General features: G+C 37.4%; 2 protein-coding genes across 13 annotated transcripts in view; one reads left to right on the top strand and one right to left on the bottom strand.

Moving 5' to 3' along the window:
- sas (stranded at second) overlaps positions 1-14,082 on the top strand; it is a 286,431-nt gene extending 272,349 nt beyond the window's left edge. For 8 of the 10 annotated variants that reach the window (XM_071666878.1, XM_071666882.1, XM_071666880.1 and 5 more), the window contains 6 exons: positions 1,425-1,618; positions 1,985-2,154; positions 4,347-4,515; positions 4,720-5,052; positions 5,812-6,014; positions 12,393-14,082. In XM_071666878.1, coding sequence (XP_071522979.1) covers positions 1,425-1,618; positions 1,985-2,154; positions 4,347-4,515; positions 4,720-5,052; positions 5,812-6,014; positions 12,393-12,461 — 1,138 coding nt within the window. In that variant the 3' untranslated portion in view covers positions 12,462-14,082. The remainder of the gene's footprint in view (positions 1-1,424; positions 1,619-1,984; positions 2,155-4,346; positions 4,516-4,719; positions 5,053-5,811; positions 6,015-12,392) is intronic. The other 2 variants (XM_071666881.1, XM_071666874.1) reach the window with 2 other exon arrangements.
- Positions 14,083-15,896: 1,814 nt separating this feature from the next.
- Positions 15,897-18,929, bottom strand: part of LOC139751458 (phenoloxidase-activating factor 2-like) — a 53,230-nt gene continuing 50,197 nt past the window's right edge. For all 3 annotated transcript variants that reach the window (XM_071666883.1, XM_071666884.1, XM_071666885.1), the window contains exon 7: positions 15,897-18,455. In XM_071666883.1, coding sequence (XP_071522984.1) covers positions 18,309-18,455 — 147 coding nt within the window. In that variant the 3' untranslated portion in view covers positions 15,897-18,308. The remainder of the gene's footprint in view (positions 18,456-18,929) is intronic.

Here is an 18,929-nt window from a genome sequence, read left to right as displayed (position 1 = left end):
TTTTTTCCAGAATGTTAGTCATAAATATGTTCTGATTATGAGATTTTATTTTGTATTTTAACATTATTTTTCTGAACCTAAAGTTCAACAACTTTTTCTCATTACATAAGGTGCAAGTTAATTAGAACTTTATTGGTGAAACTCTGAAAGTATACAAATAGCTACTTGAAGATGTCTTTTGCAAATTAAAGATCATACCTATACAGTATTTCTTAAGATACTAAAGCTGTACAGGCAAAACTTAGAATATGATTGGTAAATTTTAGAGGTTGTAACATCTAGTAGATCCAGAATACAGTAATGGGATCATGGTCACCTCATATTTTGTAACATCTTGAACTGAAGGTAGACGATTATGTAGTGATGTGTTGATGGGATGTATCCTTCAAGTAGAAGCCATAAGATGGAGTGCTATCTGGTTAATATAGTGTACTCAGAGTACACAGACAGTAAACATGGTACTTACATTAAACAGGATACACTAATAATTAATGTGGATCACCTGTAATAAGCATGTTATATTCACAAAGAAAATCGTGTAATTACTCATGGATATGGTGCAACTAGGGAATATAATGAACTCAAAGGGAAAAGAATGAAATTGCAGCAGATGTGGAGCATTCAGTTATTTTAGCTGGGTGAACTACTGAGAATAAACATGAACTTGCATTCTGCCAGGATGGAGCACTTAAGAGAGAGTATATTTTTTTCTTAGCAAACATCAAATGATTATAGATTTGGCATGCAGCTAGTAGCAAGCACTGAGAATATAGCTTTTCTTAAGCAAACAGCAAACACATACAGACTTAGCATGATGTTACTGTACAGCTGTACCTTGAATATTTTTCTTGTGGGATTAATATCAGATTTTACCTTGTTCAAAACTACTGTTCTCTGTATTGCATTGCTTCATAATCATTACTGCAGACATTTTACATATGTTTATGGTCTAGTGCTGCTACAGTTGTTAAGCGTTTATTGAAAGTGTCAAAATGCTGCAGTTTATCCTAGTATTTCTTCACTCATATTTATAGTTCTTAGTCTTAATTGTTGACAAGTTTCAAGAATCTTGAGATTCAGGGAGCAGGAACTATTTCTCATTGCACATAAGACTGTACTTATGCATTAGTTCGGAATGATTTTTGTAATGTTGTACATACATATCCATAAACCTCTACCATGCACTATCATATGTAATTGATGTAAAATGTACCATTCACCTTCATATGCCCCAGGATACGATTTGGGTCAGTCCATATGGAAATACTCCCCAACCGTAGAGTGTTTGACCCAGGTTCAGATCCTTGGATGCATAAAGGTGAATGGTTTACATATACACAGTGTTCTTTCTCATAGAGAATCACTAAAAATAGATAAAGGATTCTCTAAACACTTACTCAATTCTGGATGTTTGATTATTGCAGGAACCATCCTGATCCCAGCACATGGTCCAAAGAGGTACTAGTGCCTATGGGGTCCATGATTAGTCAGTCTGAGTGGGACCACCTCCTTACTGGGTTAGACCCTTCAACTACATATACTATGCAGCTAGTGCTTACTGTACAGGGTGCTGAGCCAGTTACTTCACCAGTATTTACGTACACCACCATGGAGGAAGGTAAAAGGCAACTAGGGTCACAAATATGTTTCACTGATTGTAGTTTTCTGTTATGCATAGCCAAACACTTAAATAAGATATTTTGCTATTTTCTTATGCATTATCATGAAATTGATGTACTTTTTCATGCATATGACTGTTAAGATAGAAGCTAAAATTGGGAGATAGTGTTTAAAAATTTGTATAAATTCATGATTAGAATCCAACATTGATGTGTGTTTGATTAAGTTCTTCCTCTAACTTAGAGGAGTAGATATGTATACTCCCACTTATTAGCATATTTGACCTGACTTTTATGTATTATATATGAACATCCAGGACCTTACAGATTCATATCTAACTTTGCTCTTAATTCATCCCTTGCAGCTACTACACCATCAACTACTACACCTCTTCCTCACCTTGATATAACTGCTGATCTCTATGCCTCTGAGGTCACCAAGACTACAGCAAAGGTGTCTTGGCGAGTTTTTGATGACTTCGAGCTGCAGTACATTGATGGTGTACTGGTTAAATACACTGAGAAGGATAAGCGGGTATGAAATTTATCTAGCAAACAAAAATAATGTGAATATTCTTTTATATGTGTGCATCTTCTTGTGCAAAGAAAATATGAAATTTTATATACATATATAGTCTAACAGAACCACTGGTAATCATTACATACATGCTCTAGAAATACAGACAGTTGCATGGGAGAGTAAACAATTATGGAAAATGGGATCTTGGAGCTATTTTATTAATTAGATTAGATTAAGTAATACTTACTAACTTACTTCCTGCCCCAGGAATTCCTTCTATCTTTATGAAACTCCCATTGTGGTTGTTTCATCATAAGTGTGAAGGGTTCTGGGATATGTTGAACTAGTGTTTTTAGTAATGCAGGGATGGTTGATGCAGTGTATTCTGCTTCTCTCACAGATTTTATTCGGTCTTTCCTCACTCATCCTCCTTGTATGCCTGAACCATTTCAGTACTCCCTGAATGACTTTCAGTCATACTTCACTTACAACCACTCCTCCCCCTTACATTGTCATTTCTTACACAATCAGCCCACACCACATATTATCCTCTGGCAATGTTTTTGTGAATGGGACATTACATTAGGATGAGAGTGAGATGGGGTAATAACTGTTAGATGCTAAGCTGTAGTGGATCTAATTGTTCTATCTATCTATCTATATCTCTGATGCTTGTTCCCTTAAGGAACTCCCTTGGTGAGGTAGCCATGGCCATAGAGTCTCCATAACTAGTGAACTCCAGTGATGCTTCTTAACCTTCAGTGCCTCACCCTTAAAAGGCCAGTGGCAGAGGGCCAGTCTAGTGCAGTGTTTGTAGTCTCCTACTTAATGTTCCTACTGACTACTTCTACCTCATGTTCCTACCTACTACTTCTACCTTTCTACCTAATGTTTCCATCTAATAGTCCTATTTAAATGTTCCTACCTACTATTTCTATCTTTTGCTCCTGCCATTTTGTCGAGAGGCAGGGCTAGCACAGCACTCACCACAGGAAAATCTAGAGTTACAAAGAATGAGATGGGTAAGTTAAGTGTTGTCAGTGTTGTGTGCAACAGGGAGAGATACTGTAATTGTATGCTTATGGACAGAATGCTAGCAGTCCATTTGTAGGTGAGACAGAAAGAAAAGACAGCTACCTGGGTCAGTGGAGTGCAACTTGACAACCAATGAAGTGCTGGCTCACCATGCAGCTATCACTTACCCTCCTGATACCCAGGCGAGTAGTAATGGTAATATACCTCTATGATCGTTGGCTGCCCTGCCAACTACTATGACAGTTTTGTATGCAGACGATTGAGCTCTGTTAGCTGACACAGAAGTGGAATTTAATTGAATTGTATGTTGCTTTGAAGATGTATGTAGGAGGAGGATGTTGGATGTAAATGATTTTGGTTTTGAGACATGGGCTGTGACATTGTAATGTTAGTTTAATTGGTGAGGAACTGAAAGTGTAGATGAATGTAGTGATTCGGAGTGGTGACTAGTAAGGAATTTAATCTTGGAAGGGAGAAAATTTGAAGATTCTTGTTGAAGTAATTCGATGTAGTATGTGCAAAGAACTTATATGATAGAATACTTGTCTCTACTTTGATGTTTGGATATGAAACACTGGTTTCTGTAGACAGGTGTAGGGAAGAAATTAAGAGTAGTAAAGATGGATAATTTACACTATAATTGTAAATACAAGAATAGAGTAAATAATGAAGGTATGAGAACATTTGGTTTGAAGTAATTGTCAGAAAGACACGTAGATGAAATTCTTTTAAGATGTTATTGTAACATCAGATGTACGGTAGATGATGGTTCCATTATCAAAAAGATATATTATAGTAAAGTTGAAGGTACGAGAAGAGTTAGGCAGATGAGATGAATTTATTTAATGAGAGAACTAATGACAGCTTGAGATAATCCATACAAAGATGTGAGATGAATGATTTTTGATCTGGTACTTTGGAATTATTTTGTGTGGAGTTGTATATTGAGAATTCATTCTTGTGACAGATCATCTCAGTTTACAGGGTAGAAAAGTTAAGAGCAGTTATACTGACATGGAAGTCCATGATCTACTTTTACAAATTGGAATTGTATTGAGGGTGTGTATAAGACTGAGAGGTTGTATGTACTTGGTCCAGACTGTAAATGGGAATGAAGTGACTAGAGATAATGAAGTATAATTCTCAACATGAAAGTCATTAACATCTTGCAGATCCCTAAATTCAGCCAAATGCTTCACCGAGACAACAACCATGTGTACCTCCGTGATCTTCAGCCAGGCCGCTCCTACACTGTGGATTTAGACTTTGTTACTCACAAAAACCAGACAACACAAGTCTCCAATACAAAGAATATAACCTTTACTACACTGCCGGAAGAAGGTATTATATTTTTTCATTCATATGGAAAATTAAGGTCTCATAAAGGTCTGATGTTTTATTGCTGTGAACTGTACAAAAGTTTCTGTCTGATGTGCCAAAAAAAACCTAAAATTTCACTCTGACAAAATTTGATATCTTGAAATGTAACCTGAAAGTTTTGATATTATGGATGAATAATAAGCTATTGATGTTTGCCTTTTGTAGATCCTTATGCATTTGACATTGAGGTTACGGCTGGCAAGGTGTCATCCCAAACAGCAGAACTGTTTTATTCTGGAGTTCCTGAGCCAGAGGAAAAGTATGTTAATGTGTATCGAGTTGTTTACTTGCGTGAAGTTGAACGGATAGATGCACAAACTTTCAAGATTCCCAAGACTGGCCAGGAGAGGAAGATCTTCTTAAGTGATTTGAAGCCTGATATTGAATATCAGGTGTGGTTAGAAGCCTACCTGTCCAATGGTCGTAAGAAAAAGAGCAATGTTTTAACTATCACCACTCGAGCTGGTGAACTTCCTAAACCTGAGAGAAGTGAAGTTGGTAAGTCATTAAAACTTTTCTTATGTACTGAATATAAAAGTTTTCTCTCTTTTACCAAACTCAGTCCCATTTACAGGTCTTAGAGCAATGCTAAAGCTTCACATGTCATTGAAACATGTCCTCTTTTCACTGTTACTTTGCCTGTATGCTTGTACATGCATTTTGTTAGTAAAGTTTTCCAAACTCACTACACACTAATTTTATCAGGTGATACTTGCAGCTTTAATAATCCACACACACAAATCTCTTCCACTGCACTTGATTTACTTTCCATCTTTCTCATCATTTTCATCACTGTACTATACCCTCTGCTGGTTGTGTAATAAATTAGTTAAACAGATCAATTATTTTGGGAAATTTTTCATTTTCTGTGAAACTTGTCATTAGAAAGCCTTCAGAGTAAGTGATTCTTCCTGTATATCTGTCTGTATATGACTGAAAAGTGTAAAATTCATAATTAGAGAAGTAGAACTGTTGATATAACTGTTTTGATTGTAATGACTAATTGTTTTGTGGCATAATTGTGCATAGTTTTTTATTTATTGCTCCTAGATTTTGAGTAATAGAGCTGATACTTTCTATAAATCAATATTTTAGCTTTGAGAATCATTACCATAATATCTAATAAAACTCATCTTTTAACTTTGATGTTTAATGCATTTTGTATGAATTAAATTGTACAGTCTGCAGTAGAAATTATTTCAAAACATTACTATTTCCTTGTCACATTTAGTAAATTTCAACATTTGTCTTGGTAAGATCCGTCAGCAAAGGATTCAGAAGATGGTGAGAGTTACTACTCAGAATTGGTTACTGTGGCGATCATAGCTGCTATTGCCTGTTTAGGATTCCTTGGTCTGCTTGTCATTCTCCTGAGGAAACAAAGCCATGCAAAGGCTCACATTAGTTCCTCCAGAAATACTGCCGCGTATGACAACCCGTCATACAAGGTAGGCGACAATGTAAGTACAAAAACTAACTTTTGCTTTCGTATTAACCAGTAGTTCCCAAGTTGATTTTCTTGTATGCCATAATAGTGTTGTTACTTCCTAGCTTTTGATAGTAAGAGATACAGTTTACAGTGAGATAACATAGGGAAGTCAATCACTGGCACTTCTTTTCTTAATAGTATCTGTTGATAAAAGCTTAGCTTACATATAATTTACACCTTAAAAATCATTTATTGAAGCAAACTAAACTGCTTTCTTTTTAAATAAATTTTCAGTAGATATAGTTAGTACAAAATTTAAACCATTTAACCAAACTATTATGAATATTATCAATATCTGGGGTGTTTTTTTTGTCCACCTCTATTATTGAGAGCGGAATCAGAAGCCTTCTATCTTGTCAGTTCTCCTAGTATCACCTGACCTCAGTCATTTATTTTTGTACACTAGATGTTGCTACCCTTATTCTGTTCTACAGGTATTATTTTGGCTCATGATTTCGTGAGCTGTGTGTATGTGTCCCTGCTACCAGGGCTTGGACCCAAGGCACTTATCTGGCTGGTTCTTCCCACAGTTTCTGTGTAAAGACTGGCGACTCAAGAATTGACAATTATGATACCTCCTTATCTCCTTGAGCACCTAAATTGTGGAACACTCATTCTCCTTTTGTCTTTTCCTCTTCGTGTAACCTTTCTACCTGTGGGGTCCTAATCAAATTCTACATTCTTTTTCTCTTACTATTTCCATTTTACCATAGATAGCCTTTGATTGAGGCATGTTTTACCTGTATAATGTTAGTCATTACCACTTAATTCCACTTCATTCTATTCCTTGCATGCCCCTCACCCTCCTGTATATTCAGGTCCTGATTGCTCAAAATCTTTTTCACTCGATCCTTCCACCTCCAATTTGGTTTGCCGCTTCTCCTTGTTCCCTCCACCTCTGACACACATGTATCCTCTTTGTCAATCTTTCCTCACTCATTCTCTCCATATGTCCAGACCATTTCAATACACCCTCTTCTGTTCTCTCAACCACACTCTTTTTATTTCCACATAACTCTCTTACCCTTTCATTATTTACTTGATCAAACCACCTTACACCACATATTTCCTCAAACATTTCATTTCCAACACATTTACCCTCCTCTGTACAAGCCCATGCCTTGCAACCATATAACATTGTTTGAACTACTATTCCTTCAAACATACCTATTTTTGCTCTTTGAGATAATGTTCTCTCCCTCCACACATTCTTCATTGCTCACAGAACCTTCGCCTCCTCCCCCACCCTGTGACTCAATTCCGCTTCCATGGTTCCATCTTCTGCTAAGTCCACTCCCAGATATCCAAAACACTTCACTTCCTCCAACTTTTCTCTATTCAAACTTACATCCCAAGTAACTTGTCCCTCAACCCTACTGAACCTAATAATCTTGCTCTTATTCACATTTACTCTCAGCTTTCTCCTTTCACACACCTTACCAAACTCATTCACCAACTTCTGCAGTTTCTCACATGAATCAGTCACTAAAGCAGTATCATTGGTGAACACCCCGAACACCAATGATTTGCTTCCCAGGCCCTCTCCTCCCCAACAGACTGCTTACTCGCCCCTCTCTCAAAACTCTTGCATTTACCTCCCTAACCACCCCATCCATAAACAAGTTAAACAACCATAGGGACATCACACACCTCTGCCGCAGACTGACGTACTGGGAACCAATCACTCTCCTCTCTTCCTACTCGTACACATGCCTTACATCCGTGGTAAAAAGTTTTCACTGCTTCTAGCAGCTTACCTCCCATACCATATACTTAAAACCTTCCACAAAGCATCTCTATCAACCCTATCATATGCCTTCTCAAGATCCATAAATGCTAAATACAAATCTATCTATTTTTCTAAGTATTTCTCACATACATTCTTCAAAGCAAACACCTGATCCACACTTCCTCTACCACTTCTGAAACGAGAATGCTCTTCCCCAGTCTGATGCGCTGTACATGCCTTCACCCTCTCAATCATTACCCTCCCATATAATTTCCCAAGAGTACTGAACAAACCTATGCCTCTGTAATTTGAACACTCACTTTTATCCTCTTTTCCTTTGTATAATGGCACTATGCATGCATTCTGCCAATCCTCAGGCACCTCACCATCGTCCATACATACATTGAATATCCTTACCAACCAATCAAGAACGCAGTCACCCCCTTTTTTAACGAATTCCACTGCAGTACCATCCAAACCCACCATCTTGCTGGATTTCATCTTCTACAAAGGTTTCACTATCTCCTCTCTTAACCAAACCATTCTCCCTGACCCTTTCACTTGCACACCACCCTAACCAAAACACCATATTTCTGCCACTCTATCATCAGACACATTCAACAAACCTTCAAAATACTCCATCTCCTTCTCACTTCATCACTACCTGTTATTATCCCAGGGGATATTCCCTGTGTGTTGTATAAGACAACTACAGGGGGTGGGAGCAGGGAGCTGGAAACCCCCTCTCCTTGTATTTCAATTTCTAATAAGGGAAACAGAAGAAGGAGTCAAGCAGGGAGTGTTCATCCTCCTCGAAGGCTCAGATTGGGGTTGCTGAATGTGTGGATGTAACCAAGATGAGAAGAAAGGAGAGATAGGTAGTATGTCTGAGGAAAGAAACCTGGATGTTCTGGCTGTGAGTGAAACGAAGCTCAAGGGTAAAAGGAAAGAGTGGTTTGGGAAAGTCTTGGGAGTAAAGTCAGGGTGGATGAGAGGACAAGAGCTAAAGAGAAGCACTGCTCCTGAAGCAGGAGTTGTGGGAGTATATGATAGAGTGTAAGAAAGTAAATTATGCATTGATGTGGGTAAAACTGAAAGTGGATGGAGAGAGATGGGTGATTATTGATGCCCTTGTACCTGGTAGCAAATAGTGGTGAATTGAGGAGATGGGTGAGTATTTTGAAGGTTTCTTGAATGTGTTTGATGATAGAGTGGCAGATATAGGGTGTTTTGGTCAAGGTGGTGTGCTAAGTGAGAGAGTCAGGTTGAATAGTTTGGTAAACAGAGAAGAGGTAGTAAAAGCTTTGCGGAAGATGAAAGCTAGCAAGGTGGTGGGTTTGGATGGTATTCAAGAGGAATTTATTTAAAAAGGGGTGACTGTGTAGTTGACTGGTTGGTGAGGATATTCAATGTATGTGTGGTTCATGGTGAAGTGCCTGAGGATTGGTGGAATGCGTGCATAGTGCCATTGTACAAAGGCAAAGGGGATGAAGGTGAGTGTTCAGATTACAGAGGTATGTATATGTTGAGTATTCTTAGGAAATTATACGGGAGGATATTGATTGAGAGGGTGAAGGCATGTATGGAGCATCAGATTGGTGAAGAGCAGTGTGGTTTCAGAAGTGGTAGAGGATGTGTGGATCAGGTGTTTGCTTTGAAGAATGTATGTGAGAAATGCTTAGACATATAAATGGATTTGTACGTAGCATTTATGGATCTGGAGAAGGCATATGATAGAGTTGATAGAGATGCTCTGCGTAAGGTTTTACGAGTATGTGATGTGGAAGGTAAATTGCTAGGAGCAAAGTTTTTATCGAGGATGTAAGGCTTGTGTACAAGTAGGAAGAGAGGAGAGTGATTGGTTCCCAGTGAATGTCGGTTTGTGGCAGGGGTGCATGATGTCTCCATGATCGTTTAATTTGTTTATGGATGGGGTTGTTAGGGAGGTGAATACAAGAGTTTTGGAGAGAGGGACAAGTAAGCAGTCTGTTGTGGATGAGAGGGCCTTGGAAGTGAGCCAGTTGCTGTTCGCTGATGGTACAGCACTGGTGGCTGATTTGGGTGAGAAACTGCAGAAGCTGGTGACTGAGTTTGGTAAAGTGTGTGAAAGAAGAAAGCTGAGAGTAAATGTGAATAATAGCAAGGTTATTAGATGAGAGTAAATGTGAATAATAGCTAGGTTATTAGATTCAGTAGGGTTGTGGAACAAGTAAAGTGGGAGGTAAGTTTGAATGATAGAGCAAGGTTATTAGGTTCAGTAGGGTTGTGGAACAAGGAAAGTGGGAGGTAAGTTTGAATGGAGAAAATTTTACTGGAGGAAGTGAAGTGATTTAGATATCTGGGAGTGGATTTAGCAGTGGATGGAAGGGAAGCGGAAGTGAGTCACAGGGTGGGGGAGGGGCGAAAGTCCTTGGAGCGTTGAAGAATGTGTGGAAGGTGAGAACGTTATCTCGGATAGTAAAATGGGTATGTTTGAAGGAATAGTGGAGGAATAGTGGTTCCAACAATGATACATGGTTGTAAGGCATGAGTTATTATAGACAGGGTTGTGCTGAGGAGGGTAGATGTGTTAGAAATGAGGTGTTTGAGGGCAATATGTGGTGTGAGTGGTTTGAGCGAGTAAGTAATGAAAGGGTAAGAGATGTGTGATAATAAATTTATAAGTGTGGTTGAGAGAGCACAGGAGGGTGTGTTGAAATGATTTTGTCACATGGAGAGAATGAGTGAGGAAAGATTGACAAAGAGGATATATGTGTCAGAGGTAGAAGGAAGAAGGAGAAGCAGGAGACCAAATTGGAGGTGGAAGGATGGAGTGAAAAAGATTTTGAGCGATCAGGGCCTGAACATACCGGAGGGTAAAAGGCATGCAAGGAATAGAGTAAACCAATGAAAGTTTTGTGGGGCTTGGAAGTGGAAAGGGAGCTGTGGTTTTGCTGCATTACGCATGACAGCTAGAGATTGAGTGTGAACGAATGTGGCCTTTTTTGTCTTTTCCTAGCAATACCTCGCTGGGGGGGGGATGCTATTTCACGTGTCATGGGGTGGCAATGGGAATGGATGATGGCGATTAGGTATAATAATAAAAAAATTGAGCTTTCATAAGGTTAGATAAAAAGGTATGAGCAGTGATGTGTAATTTTCGAGTAAAGTTTACCATTAGAGGGATGGATAGAGTGAAGAAGTGAGATTATATACGGTGTAAAATTTTGAGAAAAGTCCAATGATGACTTACTGGATGGTAAGGTCATCTTGAACCTTTGACAAAAAATAGGAAAAAAATGTGTACTAGTACTGTTGTATGTACAAACACAAGAAGACTGCATGAAAAATGGATAGATGCAATGAGATAATTTGTTAGGGCTATTTTGAATGAAGATGACAGAGGAAGGACTACAGACAGGATGCAGGCAGTGTATAGAGGTGGCTTGAATTATAACATTAGTCTCACTTGATGAATAAATGTAGTTTATAAAGTGAAATAGTAAGAAGAATTCCGATCAATGAGTAGTTTGTGTTTTACTTGAACGCATTGGATGCAGTTTAAGGATATACTGTATATGAGTGAATTTTAAGGGCTGTACAATATAAGCCTTAACCATTCCCTTCTGTGGAGTTAAGATAGAGTTAAGTGTGATAGATGAATAGATAGATGGGTGATTCATCATTGAGTGCCTGGTTGTGCAACTGTACACTGTTAAGCATGCATTGATTTACAAAAAGTACGAAGTGAATGGAAGTGAGTACATCTATAGTGCATGCAGCTGGGTGAACAGTACTAGCAAATTAATAGTGTTATCCTGGTATTAGGTGAAATACACAGTCACACCATTTCAGTTAAGTATATGATTGCAGTAAATGTTTATTCCTGCCACTTTTCTTCCACTCTCTAGCTGCCCTGCCATATTCAGAAAATCTGTTATGTGCTGTTGAGATATTCAGTTTACATCACCTTGCCATGGATATTCAGTAATTCACCGATTGTTTACAATGGTTTGTGTATATTTCCGTAGTGTGCAACTGATATGAGCAAGAGAATATAATTGTTGTCACTTAAGTGTGATAAATTATGCTACTGATGGACAGTTCAGATGTACTAGAATGAATTTTCCCTGTTTTATTACAGTTGCAGCTGGGTAGACCCTATAGTCATTGTTAAATTCAAATATATGAACATCATATATATCAACATAAGTGTAAGAAACATTTTTTCATACATATTTGCCTTATCCCACATTAGTGAGGTAGCGTCAAGAACAGAGGAGTGAGCCTTAGAGGGTATATCCTCTCCATTCCTTCTTTTGGAAAATTATAAATGGGAGGGGAGGATTTCCAATCCCTGCTCCCTCCCCTTTTAGTTGCCTTCTACGACACGCAGGGAATACATGGGAAGTGTTCTTTCTCCCCTATCCCCAGGGATAAAACATTTATGAGTTTATTTATTCCAGTGCTATGTGTGACTAGTAGCACTCAGAATAGACATAAATGACATCCTTTTCCAACATACAACAGGGTCATACTGTTAAGATGTACTGCTGTAATTGGAATTATGAAGTAATGGTCATCACAGAGCAAATACCAGCCATGCTATAAAATAAATTTTGAATTTATTTTCTTTTTCAGACGTATGACATGGAAATGAATGGTATCAAGGGAAGTGGGAATGGTGCCACGCATGCGGAGGAACCTTAGTCCACACTCACAACTAGACCCAGTTTATCATCTACGATTTTGTCCTCATTTGTCTTCTCTCCCAGTTTACATGTCCATTATTTCTCATTTTAGAGAAGTTTGTTTCTATAATATCCTCTGTTGTTTGCTGAGAACCAGCAACTGTGTAAAAATGCTTCCCTCAATATTACATATGTAAATAATAGCAAAGAATGAACCATCACTGTACCATTGTTCATTGTGGACCTGAGCATGCAAAAATATAAATTTTGATTAGTCTTTTGAATAAAACTTCCAACTCTGGTGGAAGAAAGGCAACAGTGCGGGTCAGTAATTTACTCGTGTTCAACATATTTGTTACAATGGTTACTAGTAAGGGCTTCATTGTAATATACTATACACCAGCCTCACAACTCTTTTAAAATATTTTCTTCTCATACTGTCTTTTTTTGTAATACTGTTGTAATAACCAAGTTATGGCTTAATACTAACTTGTGCTTTAGTCAGTTATCTTTATCTATTTATAGGTATTTATAATCACCCCAAGAATAAATAATTACACAGAGTATATCTAAGTGCTCTGTGAATAACTTGGTTGTGCCTTTTGAAGCAAAAGTGCTGTACTTAATTGTGCCATTATTGTACACTAGCACAAATAGAAATTGTACAATGGGACCACTGTTGCAGTGTTCAAAAAATATTCAATAATGTTTGAATCCTCTTCTTGTTAAGGGAATGGGGATTATTAGAAACTCATTGGCAGATAACATTTAGATAAATACCGTACATAGGTTAATTGTACCTCTAAACTTCAGATGCCCATGTTGTGAAACTTCTTACAGGGGTCAGTTAGCCATCAGAGTTAAGGCTGTGCAATCCAGCATTTGTCCTGCAGATGCTCTACTTGAAACACTCCCTTTACTAAAAGTTATTTCTGGAAAATAAAAAGTTTGATAGTCATGAGTGATTTGTACAGTTCTGCAAGGCTTTGTTACCTTTGATGATTAATATGCAATATAACATGGTAACTCTGGTGGAGTAACTTGTACTGTTAAGGAGAGAATCATGTTGTAAATGTGATATGAATGTTCTAGAGTTTTCTAATGTAGTGTAAGTGTTATCAGTAAACATATTTAAATGACACTTTTACTGATAAAACATTATAAAACATTCACAGTTAGTGTATTTTTTTACATTTTTACTTAAAATCAAGTTTTGATAATGCAAGGGGTTCCTTGTATTTGTCCCTTGCCGATTATCGGCGAGTTTCAGCTAATTCATCATTTCTTGTTAATTAGTAAGGGAATGATTGTAATACCAGTGGATAGTTTTATAGAATAGAAAAGTACAGTACATTATTATTAGTACCTCATGCTACAAATAATTAATTTAAGCATTTGCTTAAATTAAAATATAGGGAATTAATGTACAGTTTAGGAATAAATTCATTTATTTTGATTACCTCGACAATATACTCCTCCCATATTCAACATAAATTTTTACACATTTATAATTGTATAATTACTTCTTTGACCGACAAAATCCAGTTAGTTTAGGTTTATGTTAACAGTGGTGCAGCTTATGTGTACAGATTTAGTTGTATAAATCTTGTGCAGTTGTGCACATTAAACTACTCATAAGACATGTGATTTCATTCATCCCTTTGTCTTTAAAACCCCTCATACTCATTGCTGCACATATCCTCAACTTTTACATTGTATGGTCTGGGGATGATGACCAACAGATATAAGCAACAGCGTTTCAATGCATTTCGTTATTTTGGTTTACGCATCCTCTGTCTTAAGCTTTTCCCCTTACTCAGTACCTGTTATCTCAAGATGCTCTCATAAATATCCTTTTCATATCTTTCTTGCAATGCATTTCATATGACAACTAGGTAGTAGACATGATTAAATGAAGCCACTTTTCGTCTCTTCCTGGTGTTAGCTTGTCAATAAGGGAAGCAGCAAACTGTAAAAAAAAAAATTCTTGATGGCAACCACATAACATTCTTGGAACCACTATTCCTTCAAACATACACATTTTTGCTTTCCGAGATAATGTTCTCGACTTCCACACATTCTTCAAGGCTCCCAGGATTTTCGCCCCCTCCCCCACCCTATGATCCACTTCCGCTTCCATGGTTCCATCCGCTGCTAGATCCACTCCCAGATATCTAAAACACTTTACTTCCTCCAGTTTTTCTCCATTCAAACTTACCTCCCAATTGACTTGACCCTCAACCCTACTGTACCTAATAACCTTGCTCTTATTCACATTTACTCTCAACTTTCTTCTTTCACACACTTTACCAAACTCAGTCACCAGCTTCAGCAGTTTCTCACATGAATCAGCCACCAGCGCTGTATCATCAGTGAACAACAACTGACTCACTTCCCAAGCTCTCTCATCCCCAACAGACTTCATACTTGCCCCTCTTTCCAAAACTCTTGCATTCACCTCCCTAACAACCCCATCCATAAACAAATTAAACAACCATGGAGACATCACACACCCCTTCCGCAAACCTACATTCACTGAGAACCAATCACTTTCCTCTCTTCCTACACGTACACATGCCTTACATCCTCGATAAAAACTTTTCACTGCTTCTAACAACTTGCCTCCCACACCATATATTCTTAATACCTTCTGCAGAGCATCTCTATCAATTCTATCATATGCCTTCTCCAGATCCATAAATGCTACATACAAATCCATTCGTCTGTATATATATATATATATATATATATATATATATATATATATATATATATATATATATATATATATATCTTTTCTTCTTTTTCATACTATTCGCCATTTCCCGCGTCAGCGAGGTAGCGTTAAGAACAGAGGACTGGGCATATATATATATATATATCTTTTCTTCTTTTTCATACTATTCGCCGAGGAAACATCCTCATCCAGCCCCCTTCTCTGTTCCTTCCTTTGGAGAAAAAAAAAAAAAAAAAAAAAAAAGAGAGGGGAGGATTTCCAGCCCCCCGCTCCCTTCCCCTTTAGTCGCCTTCTACGACACGCAGGGAATACGTGGGAAGTATTCTTTCTCCCCTATCCCCAGGGAATAATATATATATATATATATACATTGAGATGTATATGTATGTATATCATGTGTATGTGGGTGGGTTGGGCCATTCTTTCGTCTGTTTCCTTACACTACCTCACTAACGTGGGAGAGAGCGACAAAGTATAATAAAAATATAAATTAATAAAAAAGTAAGAAATAGAGTTAACAGAGATGCCTTAAGGAAGGTATCATGGGTATATATATGGGATCATTGGAAAGGTACTAAAAGTATGGCAGGGGTATAGCAGTAATAGACCAAGAGTAGTGTGGTAACAGATACAGTTGCTGAGCTGTAACAGAAAGGGAGAATAATCAAAGTCAAGAACAAAGCTACTCCTGTTGAAAGGACAAATAAAAATTCTAACTGCTGAATAGTCCCCTTTATTTAGGTTCACTACTGACCTAACATTGGATGAAATTACATCAGCTGAACAATGAAACAGAATAACATATTCAAGAGTTTGTAATTTTCTGTGTTAAAAACATGACTAAAATATATGATAAAAAGAACTAATTTCAGTTTTGACAGTGTCTGAAGATTTAAGAGTTCTATTTATATAACTCTAGTACAATTTAATGCACTTTCATTCCTTCATCAGTGAAACAAATGTATAACCATAAATATACATCACATTATTCCTAAGTACATTAATGCAAGACAGACTAAGTGATAAAGAGCATACGTCATTTTTCTAGGTCCACAAAGAAGTGTTGTGCAAAATGCATGTATGTTGGGTTAAGAATACATGCAAACCTGTATTATGAAACATACTGAAGTTCTGAGATTTACTGCAGGCCTGTCTGTAACTGGAGCTGCTCTCAGTTATGTGCAGAAACACCAAAATGCTAGGATGCTCTAAACAAAAGAATGCAGTTCCACAAGAATTACAACACATTCTTATGGCTGTTAAAATGTGGATGGTAGTCAGAGATACAAACAACCTGATATAGGTTTTCTAAGTGGTTCAGTAAGGGTATGATACCTGGTGAAAGTATGGGTACAGAAGGTACAAGGTTTGACTGGTGATTCAGTGCAGGTATAATGCTTATTGTTTAGAATGGTTATAGGAGCTTACTATAAAGACTTACAGATGGTTCATAATGGGTATTGTTAGTCATTTTACTTTTGTTTCAGTAAGTTCGAGTACAGTGCTAAGGTGGTTCAGTAGGGGGATGAATGGCTGTGAGGATTTACCAGTGCCTCCTCACTAACGTGGGAGACAGCGACTAAATATAATAAAATAAAATGAGTTCTACTGATGATTCAATAGATATCTGTAAAAAGTGAAACATCCACTGCAGACGGAACATCTATAACAGGTGTTACATCTACCATATATAGGATATCTTGCAAGTGTATCATCCAATCATTTGCCAAAGACTGGTAGCTTCAATATCTGGATGTCATTCATTATGGATACCAGAAACAGTCTCTTTGGCTTACTTTAGATTATCTGCAGATACAGCAGGTTTTGCTGCCAAGAAGACCGGCACTCTAGAAAAAGACAACCAAATGAGCTATCTATCTATATCTCAGACACCCATTCCAATTGGAATGCCCTCAAAGGAGTAGCCACGGCAATAGTCTCTCCATAATTAGTGAACTCCAGTGCCGCTTCTTAGCCTTCAGTGTCTTAAATGAGCTTGGCGTTTATACCATCATAAAGCAATGTGATCTCCACTTACAACAGTCCACTAAAATAAATCATTCAAAGTGATCCTGATCAGTTTCCAATGAAAGCCACAAGAAAAATTCCATATTTCTCCCAGAAAAAGTTGATGAAACACAATCAGTTAATTCAAATTTCAACTAGAATCTTACACTGAACTATGGGGTCTTAACTTTGTTTATTCCAAAAATGAAATACAGGCTTCCACAAATAAAATTTCATTACCTACTACACTTATAATCTAACATGCAAAATAATGTTGACATCCTCTCACAGGAATTTGGGTGATCTTACCAACCTTGTCCTTATATTATGTGCATAAGGAGTATCTAACGGGTAAGGTAATGTCGTATCAACCTTGTCCTTATATTATGTGCATAAGGATTATCTAATGGGTAAGCTAATGGCAAATCTTCATTTCTGTGTAACAAGCAGATCCCCAGGGTGTAAAATCTGAAAACAAGGGGATGCTTTATCCATACTGATCCATACAGTAATAATTTTCATACAACTCATCACCTGGTCTCTCCCTTAACTTTCAACCTCTCTGACCAGTTGAGATCAGGATGGTCTAACCCCCACTCACTTCCTCCTTAAGCTACTTAATAAGAAAATTAATACTGAGCTTAGGATTAAGCTCCATTTCAAGTACTTTGAATCACAGTCAATCTTGTCTTAGAAATTAAAACTACATGATTCCTTCACAATTGTTAGTTAAAAGCTCTCTAATAAAAATATAAAAATTATATGAAAATGAGTGACGGAACATTATCACATTCCATCTTATTCTGAAATTTTGCAGTTGAAATATCTAATCACCTGATCATGACTGATGTCATGTGAATCCCTATCATCTTTTATTCTCTAACAAAATTGTCATTGGTGTAGATATTCTTTTCCAGAGGAATACATTTCCCTGATAAAATGTAATTGTTGAAACAGTTAAAAAACTGACAATGCTCACTAAAGTTTTCGTACGACTTTTGCTCCGAACAAAATGATGCACCAAAGTCTCTTGCCTGTGTAACCTAGATTGTGTGTAAAATATCAGTTGCAGCACACTAGTAATGGTAGTGGGTGCCTGGTTTGGTCATCAACAGCTCCAGCTCATCTCCTAGAATTCCCAAGCCGGATGTCAAAGCCGAAGTTTGACAAGAGTTCATGTTGTACCCATTCTACAGCCTCACTGACGGCAGCATACACTCCAGGTAAGCCCGCCTGGCCACATCCAATTCCCCAAGCTACAATCCCTGCCTGTTGGAGAAGACCCTGGGTTATTATGTACATATGGGATTAACTGGCCTATTGGGTTAAATATACATGCACACCATTCGGCTGAGGTTCTATCATCCACATATCTTTATCTCTGATGCCTGTTCCCTTTGGGAACTCCCTCAAGAGGGTGGGTACAGAAAAGTCTCCATAAATGTTGAACTACAGTGCTGCTTCTTAGTTAAAGTTGGGCATTAAATATAATTTATACTAAGAATATGAACAGATGTTTCCATAAACACATGAAAAATTCCGACAAAAAGAAAACAGAAAATTTTTCAACAATAAATGTTCATATCTCTGTAAAAGTAACAAAAATGGAAATAAAAATAAAAAAATAATCAAAATTAGATAAATAAAACTAAGACCACAGACAACACTGGGTGTTGAAAACTGATGCTTTTTGTTTTCGTTGTCCTTAAAATTGCCAGGTTTCTACCTGGTACAGCCCTTTTT

This window comes from Panulirus ornatus, chromosome 11 (assembly GCF_036320965.1).
Source record: "Panulirus ornatus isolate Po-2019 chromosome 11, ASM3632096v1, whole genome shotgun sequence".
Lineage (NCBI taxonomy): Eukaryota > Metazoa > Arthropoda > Malacostraca > Decapoda > Palinuridae > Panulirus > Panulirus ornatus.
The sequence above is the reverse complement of the archived record's forward strand: the minus strand, read 5'-3'. Positions and strand labels throughout refer to the sequence as shown.